We start from the raw sequence: 23,775 nt of genomic DNA, 5'->3' as shown, positions 1-23,775 counted from the left end.
TTATTTCTCAGTCAGCACCAGATATCAGAAAAAAAGTTAAAAAAGGCTGAGGAAGGTCCACAAACCCCCATACAGGAATTGGTGAAAATGCCTTTAAAGTTTTTAATGCCGCCCCCCCCCCCCAGAAGAAATAGCCAAGTCTTCCCAACAGACAAGGCAGCAGGAGGAGATAACGCTCTAAACCCAAGCCTTAGCAGCTGCCCTAAGGCCACCAGAATCCCCAGAAGGGGGACAAGAGAAGTCAACCACGAGGCTCTATCCCGCTGGAGCTCAGTCTAAGTCAACCTCGCCAGGAGCCTGCTACAAATGTGGTCTAAATGGCCATTTGGCACAATATTGCCCTGGGCCTCTGCTGCCTACGAGGCCATGCCCTATCTGCCAGAAGCCTGGGCCCTGGAAATCACAATGCCCCCGTGCGGGCTCATCCTCTATGCCACACCACGGAGGTCCAGCCCCACCGACACAGGCAAGCGAGACTGTGCCAGCTTCCGAACTACTCGGCCTGGTGGAGGATTGATGCGGCCCAGACTTGGTGACTCCCACAGCCCTCTCCGAGCCTAGGGTAGTGCTGCAGGTAGCAGGTAAGTCCATTACTTTTCTTTTGGGAGCTACCTACTCTGTTTTAACATCTCACTCAGGCCCTACAGTTCCCTCACCAATTTCAGTCATGGGGGTAGACGGGACCCGTTCCTTCCCACTTAAGACTCTGCCACTGCCTTGCATTCTTGCAGGGTGATTCTTTTCTCATTCATTCCCAGACTTTTCCATTACAGCCAAGCCTCTGTACCAGGCAGCCAGAGAGACCCCCATGGGGCCTCTCACCCACCTGGCCATCGTCCACCACCACTTCTCTCTACTGTGAGATGCCCTTCTAACAGCCCCTGCTCTCACTCCTCCAGACCCCACGAGACTTTACCACCTTTATACAGGTGAGAGGTCAGGAGTGGCCACTGGAGTTCTAACCCAACAGGTTGGGTCTTCGAATCAGGCTGTCGCCTTTTTATCCAAACAGTTGGACCTCAGCATCTATAGATGGCAACCATGCCTAAGATTCCTGGCAGCAGCAGCTGAACTCACTCAGGAGGCTCTCAAGATCACGCTGTCCAGGCCAATCATGGTATATCCCACCCGCCACCTCTCAGATCATCTGAGACACTCCTCTCTCTCTCTTTCTCTCTCTCTGGGCCTCCATGAGTCCAGGTTTTTCACTTACTGTTTCTAGAAAACCCCAAACTACTTTGGCCTCCAGTCCTGCCCTAACCTCCCCCCTCCGCAACTCTCCCTTCCTATTCCCTCCCCCTCTGGTATCTCCTCTCACTCTTGCCCAGAGGATGTAGATGCCCTAAGCTCACCTTGGCAGGGTCTTCTAGACCAGCAACTTACAGATCCCCAACTCACCCTGTTTGTTGATTTTGGAAAGTTGCCCTATAGACAAATCAGGAAACCGCCAGGCAGCGTATGCAGTGGTCACTTCCCCTAACACGGTCAAAGCGACCCGCCTGCCAATGGGAACCTCCTCGCAAAAGGCCAAATTAATTGCCTTGACTAGGGCACTCCAAATAGCCAAGAGCCAACGGGCTAATATCTGTACTGACTCTAAATGTGCCTTCTTAACAGCCCATACTCACTCTGCACTCTGGAAGGAAAGGGGCTTCCTTACTACCAAGGGCACTCCCACAGCTACCAGACCCCTTATAATAAGCCAACCTCAGCTCCCTACAGAAGTAGCCATCACTCACTATCGGGGACACCAGTCCTCCAAGGACCCAGTGGCCAAGGCTGACTCAGTGGCCCAGGGGCTGGCCTCCAGCTCCTCGGATTCCACAGAACACATCTTGTTCTTGACTCCCTGCTATCAGCCCTGTTACCAACCAGGAGAGAGGGACGAGCTCATAAAGGGGAGGGGGCACAGAAACAAGGGATGGGTGGTTCTACTTAAATAACCTTCGCAGCCTTCCTCAAGACCAGGCATTGTCGATCATTTCAGACATCCGCCAGACCTTACACATGGGCCCCAAGCTTTGTTCCATTTCTATTTATTTATTTATTTATTTATTTATTTATTTATTTATTTAGTATACAGCATTCCTTCCATGTATGTCTGCAGGCCAGAAGAGGGACCAGACCCCATTATAGATGGTTGTGAGTCACCATATGGTTGCTGGGAATTGAACTCAGGACCTTTGGGAAGAACAGTCAGTGCTCTTAACCTCTGAGCCATCTCTCCAGCCCCCTTTGTTCCATTTCTTAGAGACCCTCTTTGACCCCACCCATCTCTGAGATCATATTTCACAGGTTCACTCCTCCTACCAGACATGTGCCGAGGCCCACCCACAGGGGGCTCTCCATACATGTCAGTCTCTACATAAGCTTCGTGGACATCAACCGGGCAAAGATTGGCAGGTTGATTTTACCCATATGCCTACTCATAAAAAACTCCATTAATTCTCTTAACAGTTGTGGACACTTATACAGGGTGGATGGAAGCGTTTCCAGCCTCCAGGGAAACGGCAGATGTGGTGGTTCATATGGTATGATATGGTACTCCTGGACCACATCATTCCTTGGCTTGGCATCCCCCGGACCATCCAGATGGACAATGGGCCAGCCTTCACTTCCAGGGTCATGGAGCTCGTGTCAGAGGCTCTCAACATCTCCTGGAAATTCCACACCCACAATTCTCGGGAAAGGTGGAGAGGGCCAATGAACTCATCAAACAACAGCTAATCAAGCTCTCCATTGGACTCAGGTTATCTTGACCCCCCCTTCTCCCCAGTGCCCTTACTTGCCTCAGGACCACCCCACGTTCCCCTATGGCCTGAGCCCTTTTGAGCTGCTTTATGGCAGGCCCTTTCTCCTTAACCATCACATCCAGACTTAACTCCTCCACTGGCAGGGTACCTACCCCCTTTCTCCGTTCACATGCTGACAGCTGTCTCCCTGCCCCACACCAGTGGACCCTAGTGCCCCTGAACCTGCCCGGCTCTCCCCAGGGGACAGAGTACTTCTCAAACAGCTAACTCCTAGGTCTCTTGAACCTTAATGGACAGGACCTCACCTGGTAATCCTCACTATCCCCTCGGCTGCCAAGCTCCTGGGACACCCATGCTGGTACCATCTCTCCAAGCTCAAGCGGGAGCCCACTCAGGATACTTGGTCTATCCAGCAGTTAGGATCTTCCACCCTCCGGTTTTCCAAGATGCCACAATGAAGGGCCTAGCTATCTGCTCCTCGTCCTGGCACACTCATCTTTGTCTGTACAAACAAGACGGGTAATAGCAATATTTTTTTTTCCTAGCCACCTGCCTTCTTATCTCCCTCAAGGAACAGATGCCTGGCGTCTCCAGGATGGCAGTAAACAGGATGCCTCTCTAGCTACACCTCTTGCTGAGCTCACCAACTCCCAGCTCTGCCCTCTCCCATATTGCCCCACGCCAGCAGGGAACAGCCAGATTTGAGCTGATGCCCCTTTATCCAAATAGAGTCTGAAACATTTGGTTGGAAGCATCACCTCAGCTCTCTGGCACCCCTTTATACAAAGAGTCTGGCGTATTTGGTCGGGGGCCTCATCCCAGCCCCCTGGCATCCATCTTTGGAAGGCCGGGCAGAAAACTCCATTCCAAGCTCCCTCTCCTGGGAGTTGCCTCAGTCCAAACTCCACCTCCAAGAAAGCCCACCAAAGGGTGACCCCTCCCCAGGGAGGGTCAAGACCACACAGGCTACTTAAACTGCTCCCCCAGAGAATAAACACATGATCTCTCCTCTTCCTCTGTGGTGGTTGTGTTGGCTCTCCCCCTACCCTCCACCCCCTGTTTTCCTGGGACCACCAGAGAGCGCAGGCGTCCAATTAAACCTGGATATCTTTTAATTCTGTTTGATTTGGTCTGATTGGGATTATTTGTGTCAGTGGAGAGGATTGTTGATAAGAAAATACCTAACACGTCCAAAGGGAAAGATAGGCTGTTGAGAGGCCAGAGAGTCGGGTGTTACAGTGCTCAGAGAGGTGCATGGCCAGGGAAGAAGCAAGAGGAAGGATATATATCTCACGAATGGGGTCACAAGAGTTTGCATCAGATCTAAGAAACAGGATCTTATTTTTTTAATTGATAGTTATTGAGCTCTACATTTTTCTCTGATCACCTCCCTGCCTCTCCCCTCCCCCTACAACCCTTCCCCAAGGTCCCCATGCTCCCAATTTACTCAGGAAATCTTGTCTTTTTCTACTTTCTACTTCCCATGTAGATTAGATCTATGTAAATCTCTCTTAGTGTCCTCATTGTTGTCTAAGTTCTCTGGGATTGTGGTTTCTTTGCTTTATGTTTAAAAACCACCTATGAGTGAGTGCATGTGATAATTGTCTTTCCGTGTCTGGGTTACCTCACTCAAAATAATGTTTTCTAGTTCCATCCATTTTCCTGCAAAATTCAAAATGTCATTTTTTTCTGCTGTGTTGTACTCCATTGTGTAAATGTACCACATTTTCCTAATCCATTCTTTGGTCTAGGGGCATTTAGGTTGTTTCCAGATTCTGGCTATGACAAACAAAGCTGCCATGAACATAGTTGAGCACATGTCCTTGTGGCACAATTGAGCATCCTTTGGATATTTACCCAAAAGTGGTATTACTGGGTCTTGAGGAAGAAAATTGGGTTGTTTCCTAATTTTCTGAGAAATCGCTACACTGACTTCCAAAGGGGTTGTACCAGCTTGCATTCCCACCAGCAATGCAGGAGTGTTCCCTTTTCCCCACAACCTCTCCAGCATAAGTTGTCATCAGTGTTTTTGATTTTAGCCATCCTTACAGGTGTAAGATGGAATCTCAGAGTTGTTTTGATTTGCATTTCTCTGATGACTAAAGATGTTGAACATTTCCTTAAGTGTCTTTCAGCCATTTTAGATTCCTCTGTTGAGAGTTCTCTGTTTAGGTCTGTACTTCATTTTTTTTAAACTGGATTATTTGTTCTTTTGTTGTCCAATTTCTTGAGTTCTTTGTATATTTTGGAGATCAGCCCTCTGTCTGATGTGGGGTTAGTGAAGATCTTTTCCCATTCTGTAGGCTGTAATTTTGTCTTGTTTATCGTGCAAGATCTTATTTTTTAATTACAAATAGAAACCTTACCTGGCAAGGGCTTACCGCAGGACAAACAAGAGCTTATTCTTTGTTTATTTACTTGTTTAGGATTTAACACAGGACAGATGGGAGCTTCTCAATGACAAATAGAAACTCTAAAGTGCCAGGGCTTACCACAGGACAAACTGGAACTTGTTCTTAACTGTCTTAGCTGAAAACAGAACCCTTAACCTGCAAGGTCTGTTTTTCCTGGTTTGGTCTTCCATTAACTTGTCAGGTATATCATTCCCATTTTGGTCTTATGCCACCGAGTAGCCCATACTGGCCAGTGAACCCAGAGATCTGGCAGTCTCTGACGCCCCATTGCTAGAATTATAAGCATGTACTGTCATGCCCTGCTTTATTTTCATTGTACATTGTTATTATTATTATTAATATTATTATTATTGTAGGTGGGCGCTCGTGTCAGAGGACAACTTTATTGGGTTGCACCTTTCCGTGGACTCTGGGGGTCAAAGTCAGGCCGTGAGGGTTGAACAGCAAGCACCTGCTGAACCATCTTTCCACACCTGACTCCCCACCACCACACACACCTTTTTTTCCTTTCATGTGGCAATTGAGGATTGAACTAACTAGGGTAAAAACCCTTGCAAAATAACCACTTTACCAACTGGGCCATCACCCCAGCCCCAAGAACAAGGACTTGACAACGAGCCTATTCAGAAAGAGACAGAGAGACAGAACAGAAAAAGACAGTGAGGCAGAGACAGAACACAAGAATTCCCTGAAAGGGAGGGGTGCCCCTGTTCTGGTGCCAAGAGTTGCAGTGGGATTTAAACCCATTAACTGTCTTACAAGCCCCGGCTCCCTAGGAGCCTGTTAGCACGCTCTTGTCCCTAGGAGGGTGGGTGAGGCACTTGCTGGCGCATGATGTGGGTGAGGGCCAAGGGCTTTGGGGCAGAAACAGAAGCTTTGAGGTGTGAGCAATGAACCCAAGCCCTCAAACCTGCAGAACTGCACCTTCCAAGTGACCCTGGGCCTGCTGAGTGCTTGCACAGCTCAGCATCCTAGAAGCAGGAATCCACAATACTGCTATGTTATCTGGAAATCTGACCTGAGAGTAGATCTGTGAACAAGTGTGCAGGAGCCCATGGAGGCCAGAAGGGGGCAGCAGATCCCCTGGAGCTGGAGTTTAGATGGTTGTGAGTTGCCTTGTGGGTGCTGGGTTAAAACAGCTGTGTTCTCAACCACTGAGCCTTCTCCCGGGTCCTGGATGCTTCTCTGTGAAGCCTTCCATGGTCCCTGGATGTGAGCAAGTCTCAGAAACGTTAATGGCTGGTGCTGCTCCAGTCACAGTTTCGGAGAAACTAAGGAAGTTGACCCGCGATGGTGGCCTTGTGTGGAGCACCTGAGTGTGGATGAGCACCTGAGCATGAACACCACCACTTCTCGCGCTTATGGATGAGGCTGGGAGAGGAAGTGACCAGATAAAAGCGAGGCTGTTTGTGACGGATATATGGTCTCATATAATTCTCCAGAATTTGGCTTCAGAGACTAAAAAGGAAAAAAAAACAACCACCTTGTTTGAACAGAAGGAGTTTCTCTTCCTTCAATCCATGCCAGCTTAAAGCATACTCCACCCTTCCTTTCCCTCCTCTGCTCTCCAAAGTAGCTAGATAGAAGGTGACAGACCAGCGCTCCCTGGCCGAAATACCTGCACACGGAGGCCACGTGACTTCTCTATCAGAGACTTGCTCTCTCACAGGCTTCTGGGATCCAGCCAGGCACCATGAAGACTTGCTGTGAGAGATTGCATCCCTGCGCTCAGGGGATCCTGTTATTGGCTGTGCTGACCTCGCTCTTCATTCTGCCTTCCTTCATCAAGGATCCCAGCACAAAGCCTTCCAGGTAAGAAGGGACCAATCCTGCAAGTCCCAGAAAGACTAGCCAGTGAGGAGGCCTGGGGACCTCCGAGCTTCCTATGTGTCCACCATGGTGTGTTAAGGTCCGGAAGGAAGGCCAGTGTCAGAACCTGGAAGAGATGGAAATGGAGGTGGTGGTGGTGACCAAAGGTGCCTGGCATACCAGGAGGGTTGTAGGAGAAGGCAGGCAGGAGCTGGGGACTCAGGGACTGCATCTGCAGACAGCGCACACAGCACGAGACAGGTTGTCCCCAGGGCTGGTGAGTAACAGGGCAGCTGGAGAAGGACCTGCTCTCAACGCCATTCTCCTTGACCTGCAGCAAAGACTTAGTCTGTGTATTTCCCGTGTCTCAGAGGGTTCTCATTCTGAAAGGGAGTCAGTAGAGTTTAAGACCTCCTATTGGTGGGGTGAGGGGGACCTGTCAAATCTGTGCCCCAATTGAAGGCTTCCCATTGGTAGTGGTGATGGGGGGAACCGTCAAACCTGCGTCCCAAGTGGAGACCTCCCGTTGGTGGGGGTGAGGGGGAACCATCAAACCTGAGCCCCAAGAACTTCTCGAACATTTAGCACGTCTCCCGAAGTGAAATCCTCTTGCCAGGCTCAGTGAAAAAACTCTTTTGGTTTTACTACTCAGCACTTGCAAACAATGTGTTCATTCTCTCACAGAGACAGGGGGAAAGTACACACAAGTTGGGTTAGGGAGGTGGCTTGGTGGGTGGAGTGCTCGCCCAGTGTGAACAAAGCCCCTGTCTGATTCCCTGTATCAAACCAGGATGGTGGCACATCCTAGTATTCGGGAGGTCGAGGCAGAAGGATCGGGAGTTCAAGCTCAGCTACACAGCAAGTTCAAGGCCAGCCTGAGCTACAGGAGACCTGGCTAAAGAGAAAAGAAAGTACAGAGAAGTGATCAGGAAGCGAGGGTCTCCCTGACTCTATCACTGCTTAATACCTGGGTGTGTCCAGTGCTTGCAATATCACAGTGACCCCTCTGCAGTGTTTGTGCACAGGCTGTTCTACATCCCTCCAGCTTCTCACTCCTCAGGGTGAGGACAACAGGCAGCTAAGGTGAGTCACTGGATAGTGCACTGCCCTGCCGGTCACAGAGCTGGGCTAAACCCAAGCATTTGTCCTCTGATCTGAGCTTGACCCCTGCAGGTGGTGTAGCTGAGGATGGTTTTGAACTTCTGATCCTCCTGCCTCTACATCCCCAGTCCTGGGATTACAGGTGTGAGTCACCATGTTGGCTTAGGAACACTTTTTACCTGGATAAGATTTGTCTCTCTCCTTCTTGGTCATTAGATTGTGATTTGGAGGAAGGTTGGTTCAAGACTCCTTCCCCCGCAAAAAAATGCAAAACATCTTCTAAGTCTCCTGAAAATGCCTCCATACTTTTGTTTACTTCAAAGGTTCATTTAGAAGATATTTGTTTTTGCTTGTGGTGTGAAGATGTGTTTGTGTCTGTTGGTATTCTATTTGAGACAAGTTCTCTCTGTGTAACCTCGGTTGTCTTAGAACTTGCTATGTGGACCAACCTGAGACTCACAAAGATTCACCTCCCTCTGTTTCCCAAGTTCCAGGATTAGAGGCCTGTGCAATTTGCCCAACCCTTTTTCTGATTTATTTATTTATTTTTGTCACTTGACCACTCAGTTCTCAAGTATGTATTTTGTCAATGACAATAGCTGTCACGGTGTCAAAGATCATCCCTAGAAGAACATGGGAAGGGGAGGGGGTGGAGGACTCCAAGGCTGCTAGAGAGAAGTGTCTGGTAGGAGTGGGCTGCAGCAGAATCCCTCCAGCCCCGTCCCCAGCCAACACCACTGGCTCCCAAGTTCACGGGTACGGTAAATAGGCCAGTGAACATTTCTGGTCTAGAGACTTTTGAAGGCTGAATCTCAGTGCACTTGTTCATTGTGCAGCACATTGAGGAGACAACAGAACTGCTCTGTCCTGCCCTGGGTCTTCATGGCCCAGGCAGCTGTGGAGCAGGAGCTTAGCACTTAGGAGGGGACACCCACTCCCAGAAAGGTGTCCGTGGACAATGGTGTTGCTGGGAACTGTGGGAGACGGGAGCCTGGAAAAGACCCTCCGAGGGGTCCTTCGAGCAGAGGTGCTTTCCCCAGGGAAACCTCAGCTACTGACTGTTGAGCCCATGTCAGCGAGAGCTGGGCAGCCACCAAGCTGACTGCATCTCAGGACAAGCAGGGACAGCTCTTCCCAAGCCAGGTGTGGAGTATAATACCCAAAGGGGCTCTGAAAAGGAGAAAGGGCTGAGGGAGGGGTGTAGCTCCGTGGTAGAGCAGTTGCCCAGCATCTCTGAGGTCCTGGGGTTGATTCTCAGCCCCTGAAAACAGGAGGAAGGGAGGGGATAGGTAGCGACAGACAGATAGACAGACAGATAGATCTAACTCAGACAAACACACAGTGTCTCACTATATAACCCAAGATAGCCTCAAACTCATTGATCCTCCTGCCTCAGCCTCCCAAGTGCTGCAATTATAGGCATGTCTACCACTCAAAAGTAGAATGAGCCGGGCAGTGGTGGTTCATGGCTTTAAACCCAACACTAGGGAGGCAGAGGCAGGCAGATCTCGGTGAGTTTGTGACCAGCCTGGTCTACAAAGAGAGTCCCAGGACAGCCAGGGTTGTTACGTGGAGAAACCCTGTCTCAAAAAACAAACAAACCCAACTAGAATGAGACTTAAAATCCCCTGAAGTGACTGTAACATGAAGTATGTTCAATAAACTCTACGTAACCAAGTCCCAAATGATTGACAGAGGGAACAGTTGCCATGGAGAGAGGTCTCTGGAAGAGAGAGAGTCTAGAAGGTCTCTGTTAAAGACAGTGTGTAGTTTGGTTGAGTGACCAGCAAATGGTCTCCAGCAAATGGTCTTTAGGTAAGGAGGAGTCTACCGAGAATGGGGCTAACCTAGAATAATCTACAGAGAATAGGGCTAACCTAGAATAATCTACAGAGACTGGGGCTAACCTAGAATAATCTACAGAGACTGGAGCTAACCTAGAATAATCTACAGGGAATGGGGCTAACCTAGAACAACCCATCAGCCTTGCTGAATGGGGAAGTAGCATTCCCGACATGAAAGGCTTGCCTGAAAAGCAGGGCAGCCCTAGAGAAGGGTGGGGCCAGAGGACAGTGGCAAAGGGGCCTTCAGAGCAGAAAGGCTGCCTCACGAGAGCAGGGGTTTGGACCCATCCAGTGTGATGATCAAGGGCAGAGGGATTGCCTACATAGTTAATTCTGTCAGCAATGCAAGGAGGCTTTAGTCACTGAAGCCCAGGGAGGATTCCAGAAGAAAGAAGTGAATTTCAAGAGATATTTTGAAAGAGTGGTGGGAAGAAGGTGGGGGTGCAAAAGTGATCCCAAGTCTTACAGCCTGGAGGAGCCACAGTGTTGCAGGGGCCGACGGATGGAAGCAGCAAAATAAGTAAAAGATGGCTAGCAATAGGACAGCACTGGGGAACATGCCTATGACCCCCAGCACTGGGGAGGGGGTCAACATGCCTATGACCCCCAGCACTGGGGAGGGGGTCAACATGCCTATGACCCCCAGCACTAGGGAGGGGGTCAACATGCCTATGACCCCCAGCACTGGGGAGGGCGCTGCAGCTGGAGGATCCTGAGTTGGAGGCCAGCCATCACCAAACACAACCCTGTATCGAAAAAGAAAAATTGAAGTGAAGGGTTTGCCACGGGAGTGTGATTCCCAGAACTCATGTAAACTCCAGGCGTGGTGGTGGCCACTGAGTCCCAGTGCCGTGGGCATGGAGACTGGTGGACCCCTGGGGGTCGACGGCCAGCCAGCCAAGCCTGCTGCAAGCTCCCAGCCAGAGACTCTGTCTCAAATAGCAAAGTAGAAGGTTTCTAAGGAAGACACCGGAAGCTGACCTCAGGTGTCCACGTCCATGCACATCCATGGGTACACTCACCGACACACACAAAAGTAACTTGATGAAGTTCACAATGGTGACAGAGCTGTGGAAGTTTTCTTTACCTTCCTTTATGGGGGTCATTGTAAAGACGGTCACGCCCTCACTTATGACACATGGATTCAGACCTGGAGCTGCTCTATCAACTGTATCCCAGGAGCCTTCTGTGTGTGTCTTTGATCTTTACAACTATACCAGATTGTTGTTTGCACATCTTTTCAAAGAAGATTAATCTGAGATCCATAAAAGTCAAGACTCGTCCCACCCATCCTGGAGACGGCAAAACATAAGGGATTTTGGCCCTGGGTGCCATTCTTACCCCGCCCCTTTCTGGTGAGCCCTCGAGAGATAGAAAGTTTCATAGAAGAGAGTAAGACACGAACCTGAAAGTGTGAAATATTCGTGTGGTGTTGCTATTAGCACTGAAGTCACACTGGACAGCTGTTACAGAGGAAAGTGGGTGAGTTCCAGCAAGTGCGGGGAGCGGCAGAGCATCGTGGAGAGAACAGGGTTTGTGTGGTTCCCAGAGGCCACCTCGGGAACGGGAGACTAACGGGAGAGCCAGTGAACCTGAGCCCAAGACCTATGGGACTCTTTAGATGTTTTCTGTTTGAGTGTAGACATAAGCATGGGGCTGCAAAGATGGCTCAGTGGTTAAGAGCGCCAGCTGCTCTTACAGAGAGGACTAAGGTTCGATTCCCAGCACCCACATGGTGGCTCACAACCACCTGTAATTCCATGGGCTTCTAGAGAAATGCCCTCCCCTGGCTTTCTCAGACGCCAGACACACACATGGTGCACATATATGCAGGAAAAACATCCCTGCACATAAAATAATAAAATTAAAAACAAAAGAAACATAACTATTTTCCTAAAGAATTATTTTTATTATTTTTAACTATGTGTATGTTTGTGTGTCTCTGTGTGCACATGAGTGAAGGTGCCCACAGAGGAGTGGGATCCCCTGGAACTAAAGTTATAGATGCCTGTGAGCCACCTAACATAGGTGTTGGGAAACTCAAATTTGGGCCCTCTTGAAGAGCAGTAGTGCCCTGAACTCCTGAGCAATTTATTAGCCAAGAAATAGGCAGGTTTTCTCTAATCCTCTGATTTCAGGGCTTGGACTCCTAATTCAGGAAGCTGCAGAATTTAATCCCTGAGGGCCTCACTTCTCAGCGCCATCCCAGACTCCAGGAACAGGCAGCCAATGTTTAATAATTTATGTATCTTTATTTTATGTGCATTGGTGTTTTGTTTACATATGTGTCTGTGTGAGAGTGTCAGATCCTCTGGAACAGGAGTTGTAGATGGTTGTGAGCCGCCATGTAGGTGCTGGGAATTGAACCCAGGTCCTCTGGAAAAGTAGTCAGTGCTCTTAAACACTGAGCCATCTCTCCAATCCCAACAGGGGGCCAATTTTTGAGCCACTGGTTGGGCTGCTGAGGAGACCATCATTGTCCCTGTCCCATGGCCTTTTCAGACCCACCTAGCTTAGGTGGAGGATCCTCTGACACTCTGTGGTCCTGTCTTCCTCGGGTCAGCATGTAGTCATTCCCCCTCGGAGTCTTCTTAGGCCCATGGAGCCCACCTGTAATCTCAGCATAGTGGAGGCTGGGGATCCTCAGAGGAAGCTAACTAGAAGCTGTGTTCGTAAGGATGGGTTGAAGTGAGGAACCGCCTTGACGTATATGGTGGAGAGCCACTGCGGAAGATACCCTATGTCAATCTCTGGCCTCCACATACATACACACGTGTGCACATCTGCACATACATGTGCAGGTACCACAAAGAAAAAACAAGTTAATGGATCTAATGCCTTTTGTTTCCTGCCTCATAAAGTCCTTGGGGGGGGTGTTATGAGGCATTAAAAAATATGTCGTGTAGGGATTAAGTGTGCTGTGGTGCTCATGTGGAGGTCAGAGGTCAACTGGCAGGACTCTCTCCTATCATGTGGGTCCCGGGGATCAAACTCGGGTTGTCAGGTTGGGTGGGAAGTGCTTTTGCCAGCTTGCCACCCCAAGTCAGTAGTTAAAGGTGGAATGGCTTCAATATATTGTATGTTTGTTTTAAATCGAATCTGAACATAGCCCAGGATGACCTGGAGCTCATTATGTAGCCCAGGCTAGCCTAAAACTCCTCATCATCCTCATTTAGCTTCCCACGCGCTAAGGCCTGGGATGGCCAAGGTGTTAAGTTGCTGAAGAAAGGGGCTTCAGATGGTTGTGACTTCCCTGGTCAGGGCCAGGTTGAAGCAGGCAGGGCAGGGTTGAGGCAGGCTTGGGAGGGCTTTCTCTGCTTATGTGCACCACTGTCTGCTTACAAAGAGTTTTCTCAGATTCAGGATCAACCAGTTAAACAAGTTGAAAATAGCTACAGGTAGGAGACAATGTGGCTGGAGTTAGGGTCAGCGCCTGGGGCCTGGCAGCCTTAACAAGTCACCACCCCCTGTTCTCAGTAGACTAATTAAAAAAATAAGTAATAATAAGCCAGGCATAGTGGCACACGCCTTTAATCCCAGCACTCAAGAGGCAGAGGCAGGTGGATCTGTGAGTTCAAGGCCAGCCTGGTCTACAGAGTGAGTTCCAGGACAGCTAGAGAAACATGGTGAGACCTGATCAAAAAACAAACAAACTGAAACAAAACAAAAAAAGTAATGGTGAAAAGCAGAGAAAGATTCATTCAGTGTGGCCACCTTGGGACAGGAGACAAAGGTCAGGTGATTCCCAAGTCCATCTCCACGGCAAGGTATGGGTGCAGAGACTGGAGGGGGATATCAGATGTTTTCCTCAATCGTTCCTTACTCTATTGTTTGAGATGGGGTCTCTGCTGAACCTAGAGCTTGTCACCTGGGTTCTACCGGATGGAGCCCATGAGCATTTTCTCTCCAAGGCCAGTCAGTGTGTGAGTCCTAAGGCCCTTGGTTAAGCAATGAGGGCACCTGTGCTACCTGGAGTCCTCTGGTCTCTGCCCCTGAGGACAAGCTCTGCAGAGGTGCTGAGACTTGAACCTGGGTCTTCATGCTTAAGCAGCAAGCATATTCCTAACTGAGTCATTTCCCCTGCTCCGATAAATTTATTTTGGAGTTCAATATCTTGTATCTTTACTCCCACGTAGACCAGAATTATGTAACTAAATTGGTTTTTGCCTGGGGATTGTCTACAAGCCCTTTGCTCTGTCCCTCTGAGTTAGAGGCGTTGTAGAAAAATGCTCTCCTCAAGCCCACCCGGCCCACGTACCAGGTCAGGCCCCTGGAGTCTGAACCTCCAGAGCAACCAGCATCTGAAGACTTCTCAAACCCTCGTTGAACTCTGTACATGAGAATAATGGAACACCTATGTACATACCCACATAGACACACCTAGTCATTACAGGTAGACTTAATTCTAGAGAACTTAGTGAAAATAGATTACATAATTTTGTCTCTACCTAGGTCATTGCTTCGACTTCCTGTAAAACTTAAACAGGTCATCAAGTAACCGGAGCATCTATAGACAGAATGTCCCTCAGAGTCACTGAGCCACCCTTGCTTCGAGATAGATCCCAAAGAGGGGTTCTTTTTCTCTCCATACTGCCACCCATGCTGTGTGCTGAGAGCTGCTTCATGCAGCAGGTCCACTGCCTTCAGCTAGGGGCGTAGCTCAGCTGGTAGGGTGCTTGCCAGCACTGCACAAACTGGTCATAGTGAGGCATTCCTGTAACCCCAGCATCTGGGAGTTGGAGACAGGGAGGATCACAAGTTCAAAGTCATCCTTGGCGACACAGTGATTTTTTTTTTTTTTTTTTGATTTTCGAGACAGGGTTTCTCTGTAGCTTTTTGGTTCCTGTCCTGGAACTAGCTCTTGTAGACCAGGCTGGCCTCGAACTCACAGAGATCCGCCTGCCTCTGCCTCCCGAGTACTGGGATTAAAGGCGTGCGCCACCACCGCCCGGCCCACGACACAGTGATTTTGAAGCCAGCCTGGGACATGTGACAACTGTCTTAATGTTTTAAAAATACACGTGTATATGTAAACACATACACATGTATGTATCTGTATCAATATACATGCTAGAGAGACTCATCAGTTCAGAGTACCAGGGGGCTGAAGATGACTCATGGATAAGAGCACTGGCTGCTCTTTCAAGGTTCTGAGTTCAATTCCCAGCACCCACATGGTGGCTCACAGCCACCTACAATGGGATCTGATGTCCTCTTCTAACATGCACACATACATGAAGACGGAGCACTCATACCTAAAAAAAAATACATAAATAAATACAAAATTAAAAAGAGTGAGTACTGGTCTTGCAGAGGATCTGGGTGTGACTTTTAGCACTAGCCTCGAGCTCTGCGGGCACCTAAATTCTCATGCACACACCCACTCACAGACATAACATCGTTTCAAAATAAAAATAGCTGGGTGGTGATGGGGCACACCTTTAATTCCAGCACTCACGAGGCAGGCAAATCTATGAGGCAAAGGTCGGTCTACAGAGCAAGTTCCAGGTTGGCCAGAGCTACCTTACATAGAGAAACCCTGTCTCGAAATAAACAAACAAACTTAAAATACATACAGAGAAATGCATTCTCTGTATCAGGCCAATGTGTGTGTGTGTTCCAAGGAAGAAGGCCCCTGGTTCCCTGGTTAAGAGTCAAGGACTCCACTCCTCCCCAGCATCTGCTTAGAAACCTTAAATTAGGTCTTTATTCAGTTTCAAGGTCAGAATAGACAGTGCCCTTTCTGAAAGATTAGAACAGGTCTCTTGTTTTGTTTTGTTTTGTTTTGTTTTTCCTAGTTTAGGAAGGCAAGAGATACAATGTAACCAAAAAGTTGGCCATGGCTGAGCGAGGCGGAACAGCGAGGCAAGGTTAGCAGAGGTTCTCGCCCACTTGACGGGCTGCATTTCTTCGGCCTGACAGAATTCTCCTTGGCTTCACCCCTAACAGCAACCATCTCCTACTGTCCAGCCCTGACGCCCGACTTTATTCAAATCTGCAGCCTGTGTATGTGTATCAGCATACCCTGCACAGAACAGACATTTCGTGAACAGCCACTGAGTGACACCTTTCTCATGTCCTCTGTGACAATACCACGACAATGTCTCTTCTATCTAATAGACTGGAGCTTTTTCCGGAGCTCCCAGCCAGAGTTTATCGTCCACCCTGAGATCACATAAGACTGGCTATTCTACTGTGTACACAGCCTGCTCAACCTGCCTTTTATGTTACAATAAAACAAGTGTGAAACAGTATAACGAGCTTGCTTGCCTTGAATTTCCCTTGACACCAACTTTTACGACCTGAACTAACGTAAAGCTATAACCCTAAATTGAAATTATGTACTCCTGGTGTTCCTGACTCAGAGAACAATGCTTGCATATCATTTCCTGAAGGCAATAAAAGTAAAGGGTGGAAGCAATCTTATAAAATGTTGGGCACAACATTTGGATATTGCTTGATAAACAATGGTACTTGTAATACCGCAAGTTGGGTCTCTTGGAGTCAATGACTTAATCACTTGTAAAACCCTGTTGAAGATTTCTGTAGAGTATCCCATTCCTTCCCGTTGTGATGCTTTCTGTGCCATTCAGTAAAGACAGAGCAAAGCCCTTGGTATACATGCCGTCACTCGCTGACAGACTCAGAACTAGGGACAGACTCCCAAGACAGCCTTCGGGCAGGCACAGATTCAGGCTTGAGAAACAAATGGGCATAGGACAAGACAAAGGAGAGTGAAGTAGAGACCCCAAGTCTTGGTTAAATTCCACCAAGAACGGCTTTGGCTTCTTCCCTTGGTGGGACACCAGTGCATTGCTGGTCACTTAGAGTATATTATTCATGCCTTCAAACTGACCACTCCTCTGTATGTCGTTCAAATGCTTTTGTTCAAATCCATTTCCTTGCTGGACTTAGTGGCACAGCCTGTAATCCCAGCCCTTGAGAGATGGAGGCAGGAGAAAGAGGAATTGAAGGTACATAGTGAGCCAGAAGCCAGCCTGGGTTGCAGGGCTCCCTGTCTCGAATAAAACAAAACAACACAGGTGTGAGAGGAAGTGACTAATACTTGTTAAATATACATCTTTATTTTTATTAAGTTATTATAATTATATATATATATATATTTGGTATTTCGAGACAGAGTTTCTCTGCATAACCCTGGCTGTCCTGGAATTCACTCTGCTAGCCTTGAACTCACAGAGATCTGCCTGCCTCTGCCTCCCAAGTACTGGAAATAAAGGCGCGTGACACATCGTCCAGCTATTTTAAATTCTTTATGTGTATGATGGTTTTGCCTACGTGTATGTAAGCACGCCATATGCATGCCTAGTGCCTGTGGAAGTCAGAAGGTGTTGGATGCCCCGAAACTATTACAGGTGGTTGTATGCCACCACGGGAGTGCCGGAACTGAGTCCAAATTCTGTGTGAGAGTAGCTCATGCTCTTAACTGCTGAGCCGGCTAGCTAGCTTTTATTTATCTATTTTGAGACAGGACTTTTCTACATAGCCTTGTATACCCTGGGACTCACTGTGTAGACCAGACTAGCCTGGAACTCACAGGGATCCACCTGCCTCAGCCTCCCGAGTGCTGGGATTAAAGTTGTGCACCGCCACCCTTGGTCATTTTACTTCTTTATTTTGGGAGAAGGGCACACAGATATGCCAACTATGTGGAGGTCGGAGGACAGCTTGAGGGGGTTGGTTGTCCCCTTCCACCCGGTGGGTCCTGGAGATCCAGCTCAGATCACCAGTCTTGACAGTCAGTGCGTTCACCTGCCGAGTCTCTTGCCAGCCCTGTGCTTGCAGTTCGCACCAGTGCCCTGCACTGGTGGACAACGACAGGAGGCTTTGCCCCAATGGCAGAAGCAGCGGTCTCATACAGATGAGACGAGCCAGGAATCAGACAGGTTAGGAATCTTCCGATCACATGAGCAGGGGAGGGGAGGAGCTCAGGCGTTCAGATCTGTGGGTCTGTCCATTTCATGCGCCTTTCCTTTTTCTTCACGCCGCCTCGGTAAGTCTCTTGCATACAGAGGAGAAAAAGAACAGCAGGAGCAGACAGGGTTTGAGAGACATCTACCCAAGATGAACAGGAGGCCTCGATGGGAGGGGCAAATGAACAGGAACTGAGACCGTGGGACTGCACCTGGGTCATGGCCAGACTAGTTAGAGAAGGACTCCTTCCCCATACACCCAGAAATTCCCTCCAAACTCTGGATAATACAGTTACCTAGATGTCTAGTCAGGGAAACACAAAACCGGTAGGTACTCACAGACTCTGTGATACAGGCTGCATACCGGAAGGATGCTGTCCTAGTCACTGTTCCATTGCTGTGAAGAGACACCATGACCAAGGCAACTCACAGAAGAAAACATTTAACTAGGGCTGGCTTACAGCTCCAGAGGCTTAGTCCGTCATCATCATGGCAGGGAGTGTGGCGACAGGCAGGCAGACGGGTGTGGGGCTGAGAGCTTTACATTCTGATCTGCAGGCAGAGAGAGAGAGCGACAGACACTGGACCTGGCCTGGGCTTTTGAAACTTCAAAGTCACCCATAGCACAGTAATAAAAGCCCAGAGATAGATAATGGGGTTTAACCTGAAGATCTAACTTAGTTGGTAGAGCTTGAGATTCTTAATCTCAGGGCCATGGGTTGGGGCCCCATGTTGGGTGTCACCCACACCCAGTGGCACACCTCCTCCAACAAGGCCATACCTCTTAATCTTTCCCAAACAGTTCCACTAACTGGGACCCAAGCATCCAAACAAGCCTGTGAGGCCATTCTCATTCAAACCATTACAGACAACTTTGAACAGACTTACATGAAAGTTGAAAAACAAGGGCTAGGGAGATGGCTCAGATGGTAAAGTGACTGCCATGGAAGCATGAGGTCCTGAGTTTTAATCCTAGCACCCACAGGCCTGCAAACCCTGAGGATTCCTGGGGTTTGGTTAGCCCCCCAATTCAGCTGAGTCAGAAGGCATCAGTTTCACTGAGAAACTCGGTCTCAAAAGCTAAGGAGGAGAGTAATAAAGGAAGCCAGCGCTGGTTACAGGCACATGCACGGCTGTCCTCACTCCTGCTCTTTTGTTTTATTAACATGGGTGCCGAGGAGTCAGACTCAGGCGCTCATAATCACACAGTAAGCCCTCTTCCTCACTGAGCCGTCTTCCTGCCTGCTAGTGATGTTTCTGGTCTGTTTGTAAATCACCCAACCTTCATCAAGAGTTATCTGTATCCAGGTATCAGTTTAAAGAGAAGAACAAGGAAGAGAAGTCTCAGGAGATGCTTCAAAAGGCCGCACTCCACAGACTCAGCATAGAGCTGCCACTGAGACCTCAAGACAAGGAGATGACCTCGGTCAGGACAGGAGCTCTGGGCCTGAAGAATCAGGGTGGAATGGCAGCTAGAGGCGAGGGGGAGGAGAAGAGGAAAGATCAGGGCAAGGAAGAGCCTGCGGCAAAGACTCCCGTTCCAGAAAGTAGGGGCAGGATATTGGCAACTACAGGAGCAGTGTTGAAAGAGCAGAGGAAGAGGCCAAGGGCCACAGCAGCTGTTCCAGCCAAGGAGAAGGCAGCCCAGGTCAGCCCATCCCGGGCCTCTTTCCCACGACCCACCACCAAAAGAAGTCAAAGACTAAAAGCCTCCAACTTCAAGTCTGAGCCTCGATGGGATTTTGAGGAAGAATACAGTTTGGATGTGGGGGGCCTGCAGACGGTGAGTTGGGACCTCCTCACTTCCTCAACCTCCACACCCCGCCCCCATAGCAATCAGCCCCTTCCTCTAAGCTCAGCTGTCAGTTTTACCTTGGCCCACCCTGAGCTCTACCCAGCACTGCGATTGGCCCAACACTGCTGTTGGGTCATCCCTCCTTCCTATGACAGCCAATCAGGGAGGAGAAGGCAGTTCCATACAAGGTCTGGACCACTCAGCAGGGGTTGGGTGGGAAGGGGTTTGTTTGTCTTGGAAGCCTTGAAGAAGGCCTGAGGCAGATCAGCAGTCTGTGGGAACAGTGTGGCCAGTTGTGGCCTGTGGGACAAGAATCCTTATTCTATAGTCGTGGGACTAACGGACAAGAAGACAGCCCTGTGCCCAGCTGCTGTCCCCCCACCCCCAGGAACACTGCCATCTTTGGAAAGCTGACTCTAGAACCTTCACTCCTCCAGGCTCAAGAAAAACTGTGGGCGCTCAACCCCATGTCCCATCCCTAATCTTTCTCACCCCTGCCCAGGAGGGCAATATGGAAAACCTGTTTGTGGATACACAGAACAGGATCATTGTCCCAACAGTACAGTGGGCATACCACGTGCGTCCTCAGACTTGCCAAGGTGTAGCTGGCTAGGGACTGAGGGGGACTGCTTTCTGGGGCCAAGGTTGGCCAAGATGTGGAGTGTTAGACAACCAGACACGGGTTCCAGTGTGAAAGACGGAGGATGGGCAGGACCTTTCAAACTGTAATGCCCAGTCCATCCTCTGGCTGATGGTGCCCAGTCCAGCCTCTGGCTGATGGTGCCCAGTCCAGCCTCTGGCTGATGGTGCCCAGTCCAGCCTCTGGCTGATGGTGCCCAGTCCAGCCTCTGGCTGATGGTGCCCAGCCCAGCCTGTGACTGATGGTACCCAGTCCAGCTTCTGGCTGATGGTGCCCAGCCCAGCCTCTGGCTGATGGTGCCCAGTCCAGCCAATGCCTGATGAATTTTCTGTGCCCCTCCCTTGCCTGACACATCCTCCCGCACATAGACCTGCCCAGACTCTGTGAAGATCAGGGCCTCCAAGTCACCATGGCTAAAGAATATCTTTCTGCCCAACCTCACTCTCTTCCTGGACGGTGCCCACTTCACCCAGAGCGAGTGGGACCGTCTAGAGCACTTTGCACCGCCCTTTGGCTTCATGGAGCTCAATCAGTCCTGTGAGTCCTCACTTCAGGGCAGAGGGTGGCCGGCTCCTGTCTGGGGTCTGCTTCCTTCCGGGACTCTGAATGGAGCCCTGCTCTGTTCCAGTGGTCCAGAAGGTGGTGACCCGCTTCCCTCCGGTACCCCAGCAGCAGCTGCTCCTGGCCAGCCTCCCCTCGGGGAGCTCCAGGTGTATCACCTGTGCCGTGGTGGGCAACGGGGGCATCCTGAACGATTCGCACGTGGGCCAGGAGATAGACAGCCATGACTATGTTTTCCGGTATGTTCTCCACCTCCAGCCTCGTGCCTGTCGACATGGACTATTATGGGAAAGCAGACAAGTGTCCCAATGCTTTTATTTAGAAAATGGAGTGTGTCTCCAGCCCCTGCCTTTCTGCCCCATCCTCTCTCACAGACCTCCACAATTTTCTCCCCCATCCCTGCCATCCGCTTTGATCTTTCCATATAGACTGAGTGGAGCCGTTATTAAAGGCTATGAACAGGATGTGGGGACCCGGACGTCCTTCTACGGCTTCACTGCCTTCTCCGTGGTCCAGTCAATCCTCACGCTGGGCAGTCGGGGTTTCCAGCATGTGCCTCTGGGAAAGGTGAGAAGAGAGGAATGGGCGTGGCCACACAGCCTCCTGACGAGGGAGTGACAGTAAGATGAACACCTTGTGTGTGGATGGAGTCTGGGTCGTCCTACGCTCTGTTCATATGAGGACAAGACCAGTCCTCTTGCCATGGTCACTCAGGCCATGGCACAGCCAGGGGACAGTCTGGAATCAGAGCGGGCCACCCCCAGCCCATGGTCCCTAACACGGTACAGCTGAACCACTTGCTGTCCTTGGTCTTCAGGATGTCAGGTACCTACACTTCCTGGAGGGCACTCGGGACTACGAGTGGCTAGAAGCGATATTTTTGAACCAGACCATGGCAAAAACCAAACTTCATTGGTTCAGGTACCTCTTCCTTTCCTGACCCAAAGCCCAGGCCAGACTGAGAAGTCAGTGGCTGACTTCAAAAGACTTAGACAGGTGGGACTGTCTCTGTGCCACCTGGAGATGGGATAACAGTCATACCATGACCCTGTCTTGGCTCCAACAGGCTGGGTAAGAGAACAGGTCCTGAGTGATCCTTCCCTGATACAGGCACAGGCCCCAGGAAGCTTTCCGGGACGCCTTGGACATGGACAGATACCTATTGCTGCACCCAGACTTTATCCGTTACATGAAGAACAGGTGAGGGCTGAAAGCCTACGGAGGGGCTGTGCCCCTTGTCCTCGCTGTCTCCTGACAGTGGGGATCTGGGTATTTTGAGCAGGTTTCTGAGGTCAAAGACGCTAAACACTGCCCACTGGAGAATATACCGCCCCACCACTGGTGCCCTCTTGCTGCTGACGGCCCTACATCTCTGTGACAAGGTGAGGCTGTGGAGCTCAGCTCAGGGGGTGGCTGAAAACCTCCAATGGGAATGGGGAGTGGGATGAACATGCATGTGTCCCCAGGGAACCTGCATGCAGACCCCTGGGGACAGAACCAGGAGAAAGGAGAAAGGGTCAGACTTCCCATGAAGGAAGCCCCAGGGCAGTCCCAAGCTCCTTCCCCATTCTCTATGCAGGTGAGTGCCTATGGCTTCATCACCCAGGGCCACGAGCGCTTCTCTGACCACTACTATGATAAGTCGTGGAAACGGCTGATCTTTTACACCAACCATGACTTCAACTTAGAGAAAACAGTATGGAAGCGACTGCATGATGAAGGCATCATCCGGCTATACCAGCGTCCAGAGCTCCCGAAAGAGAAGAACTGACCAGCTCGGCTTCAGGAGTCTCCTGGATCATGCACACCTCAGATGTCCCCACCTTCTCCCAGGACTCAAGCAGGCTCCAAGCCCTTGGAGAGTCCCAAGGAACAGCTGTGAGGAGCCCGAGGGTTGGGAGTCCTCTGGGAAGTCATTACTAGCTCAAAGCACACACATAGACACCAACAGTTCATTTCAGGTTACCTTACTTTTCAAACTCTGTCTTCAGGACTCTGGAACCTAAAACGACACTAAAACAAACAAACAACAAACAAACAAACACACCAGCAACAACAAAACCTTCTTTTAGACAAAATGCCCTGTAGGGTACCAAAGAGCCTGGGGGTTGCTTTGATTGTGCAGTAGCGATTCCAGCCGACAGGGGGAGGCAGCGGAGCGCTAGAGCGCTCATTGACTCCCCTTGTGGAGGGAAGAGGAGTCACATGACAAGTGTGAGTGTGTGTGTGGGGGGAATTTGGGATGGATAGAGCCCCATGGCCTGCTTTGGAGTAATTTCCTTGGCAGCGCTTCTGCAGAGCGGAGCCCAGGGCTCCAAAGTACAACCGGGTGCAGTGCTGGGCAGGACGAAGTGGCCTAGAGCAATGCAAGAGGCGAGGGCTACCGAGATGCAGCTGGGCAGCACAGGCCGCATTGCCCCGAGGTGGCCTCCAAGGAGGATGCCTGAAGGGTGCATCTGCCTGGGGTCGCCCCTTTCCCTGTGTCCTGTTCTGGACAGCTCTTGGACCAGCAGGTGGAGACCACCCCTGCCACTTCTCAGGTCTGCAGAGTGACAGTTGCTGCTTCTGCTGCCCTGTCAGCACAGCTCTGCGGGGGTGGTGTCCACATTTACTGATGAGGAGAGAAGACTACACAGGTGCAGGAAAGTCCTTTGCCCAAGTTTGTCCCAAGTCCAAGTCGGCCCCAAGTCAACTCAGCCTAGCTTCGGCTCATTTAGTGGCTTCACTCTGCCTACATCGCACAGTTAACCCCTCTGGAGGAGCAGAGAGGATTGGGGTGCAAGCTTGCCCAGCAGGCACAATGTCTAGGTCCCATTCCAACACCGGAAGGAAATGAAGTTGGAGTAGTAATAATAATAACCAGGGCTACAGAGAAAGCTCAGGGGTTAAGAGCACACACTGCTCTTCCAGAGGACCTGACTTTG

At 50.0% G+C, this 23,775-nt stretch overlaps 1 protein-coding gene across 1 annotated transcript; it reads left to right on the top strand.

Moving 5' to 3' along the window:
- The first annotated feature begins 366 nt into the window (after positions 1-366).
- LOC130877095 (alpha-N-acetylgalactosaminide alpha-2,6-sialyltransferase 1-like) lies at positions 367-22,622 on the top strand. Its single transcript, XM_057773999.1, has 10 exons — positions 367-532; positions 759-858; positions 19,164-19,638; positions 20,659-20,827; positions 20,919-21,090; positions 21,280-21,418; positions 21,669-21,772; positions 21,962-22,051; positions 22,134-22,233; positions 22,431-22,622. Exons 1-10 carry the CDS (start codon positions 367-369, stop codon positions 22,620-22,622), a joined length of 1,707 nt encoding a protein of 568 aa, XP_057629982.1.
- Positions 22,623-23,775: the final 1,153 nt, after the last annotated feature.

The sequence above is a fragment of the Chionomys nivalis genome, chromosome 7 (assembly GCF_950005125.1).
Source record: "Chionomys nivalis chromosome 7, mChiNiv1.1, whole genome shotgun sequence".
Lineage (NCBI taxonomy): Eukaryota > Metazoa > Chordata > Mammalia > Rodentia > Cricetidae > Chionomys > Chionomys nivalis.
The sequence above is the reverse complement of the archived record's forward strand: the minus strand, read 5'-3'. Positions and strand labels throughout refer to the sequence as shown.

Excerpts from the sequence above, each read along its gene's own strand:
- LOC130877095 (XM_057773999.1), top strand. The coding sequence starts at position 367 with ATGCCCTATCTGCCAGAAGCCTGGGCCCTGGAAATCACAATGCCCCCG. Across the intron at positions 533-758 it reads ATTGATGCGGCCCAGACTTG|ACTTTTCCATTACAGCCAAG; the intron begins GTGACTCCCACA and ends ATTCATTCCCAG. Across the intron at positions 19,639-20,658 it reads ATGTGGGGGGCCTGCAGACG|ACCTGCCCAGACTCTGTGAA; the intron begins GTGAGTTGGGAC and ends TCCCGCACATAG.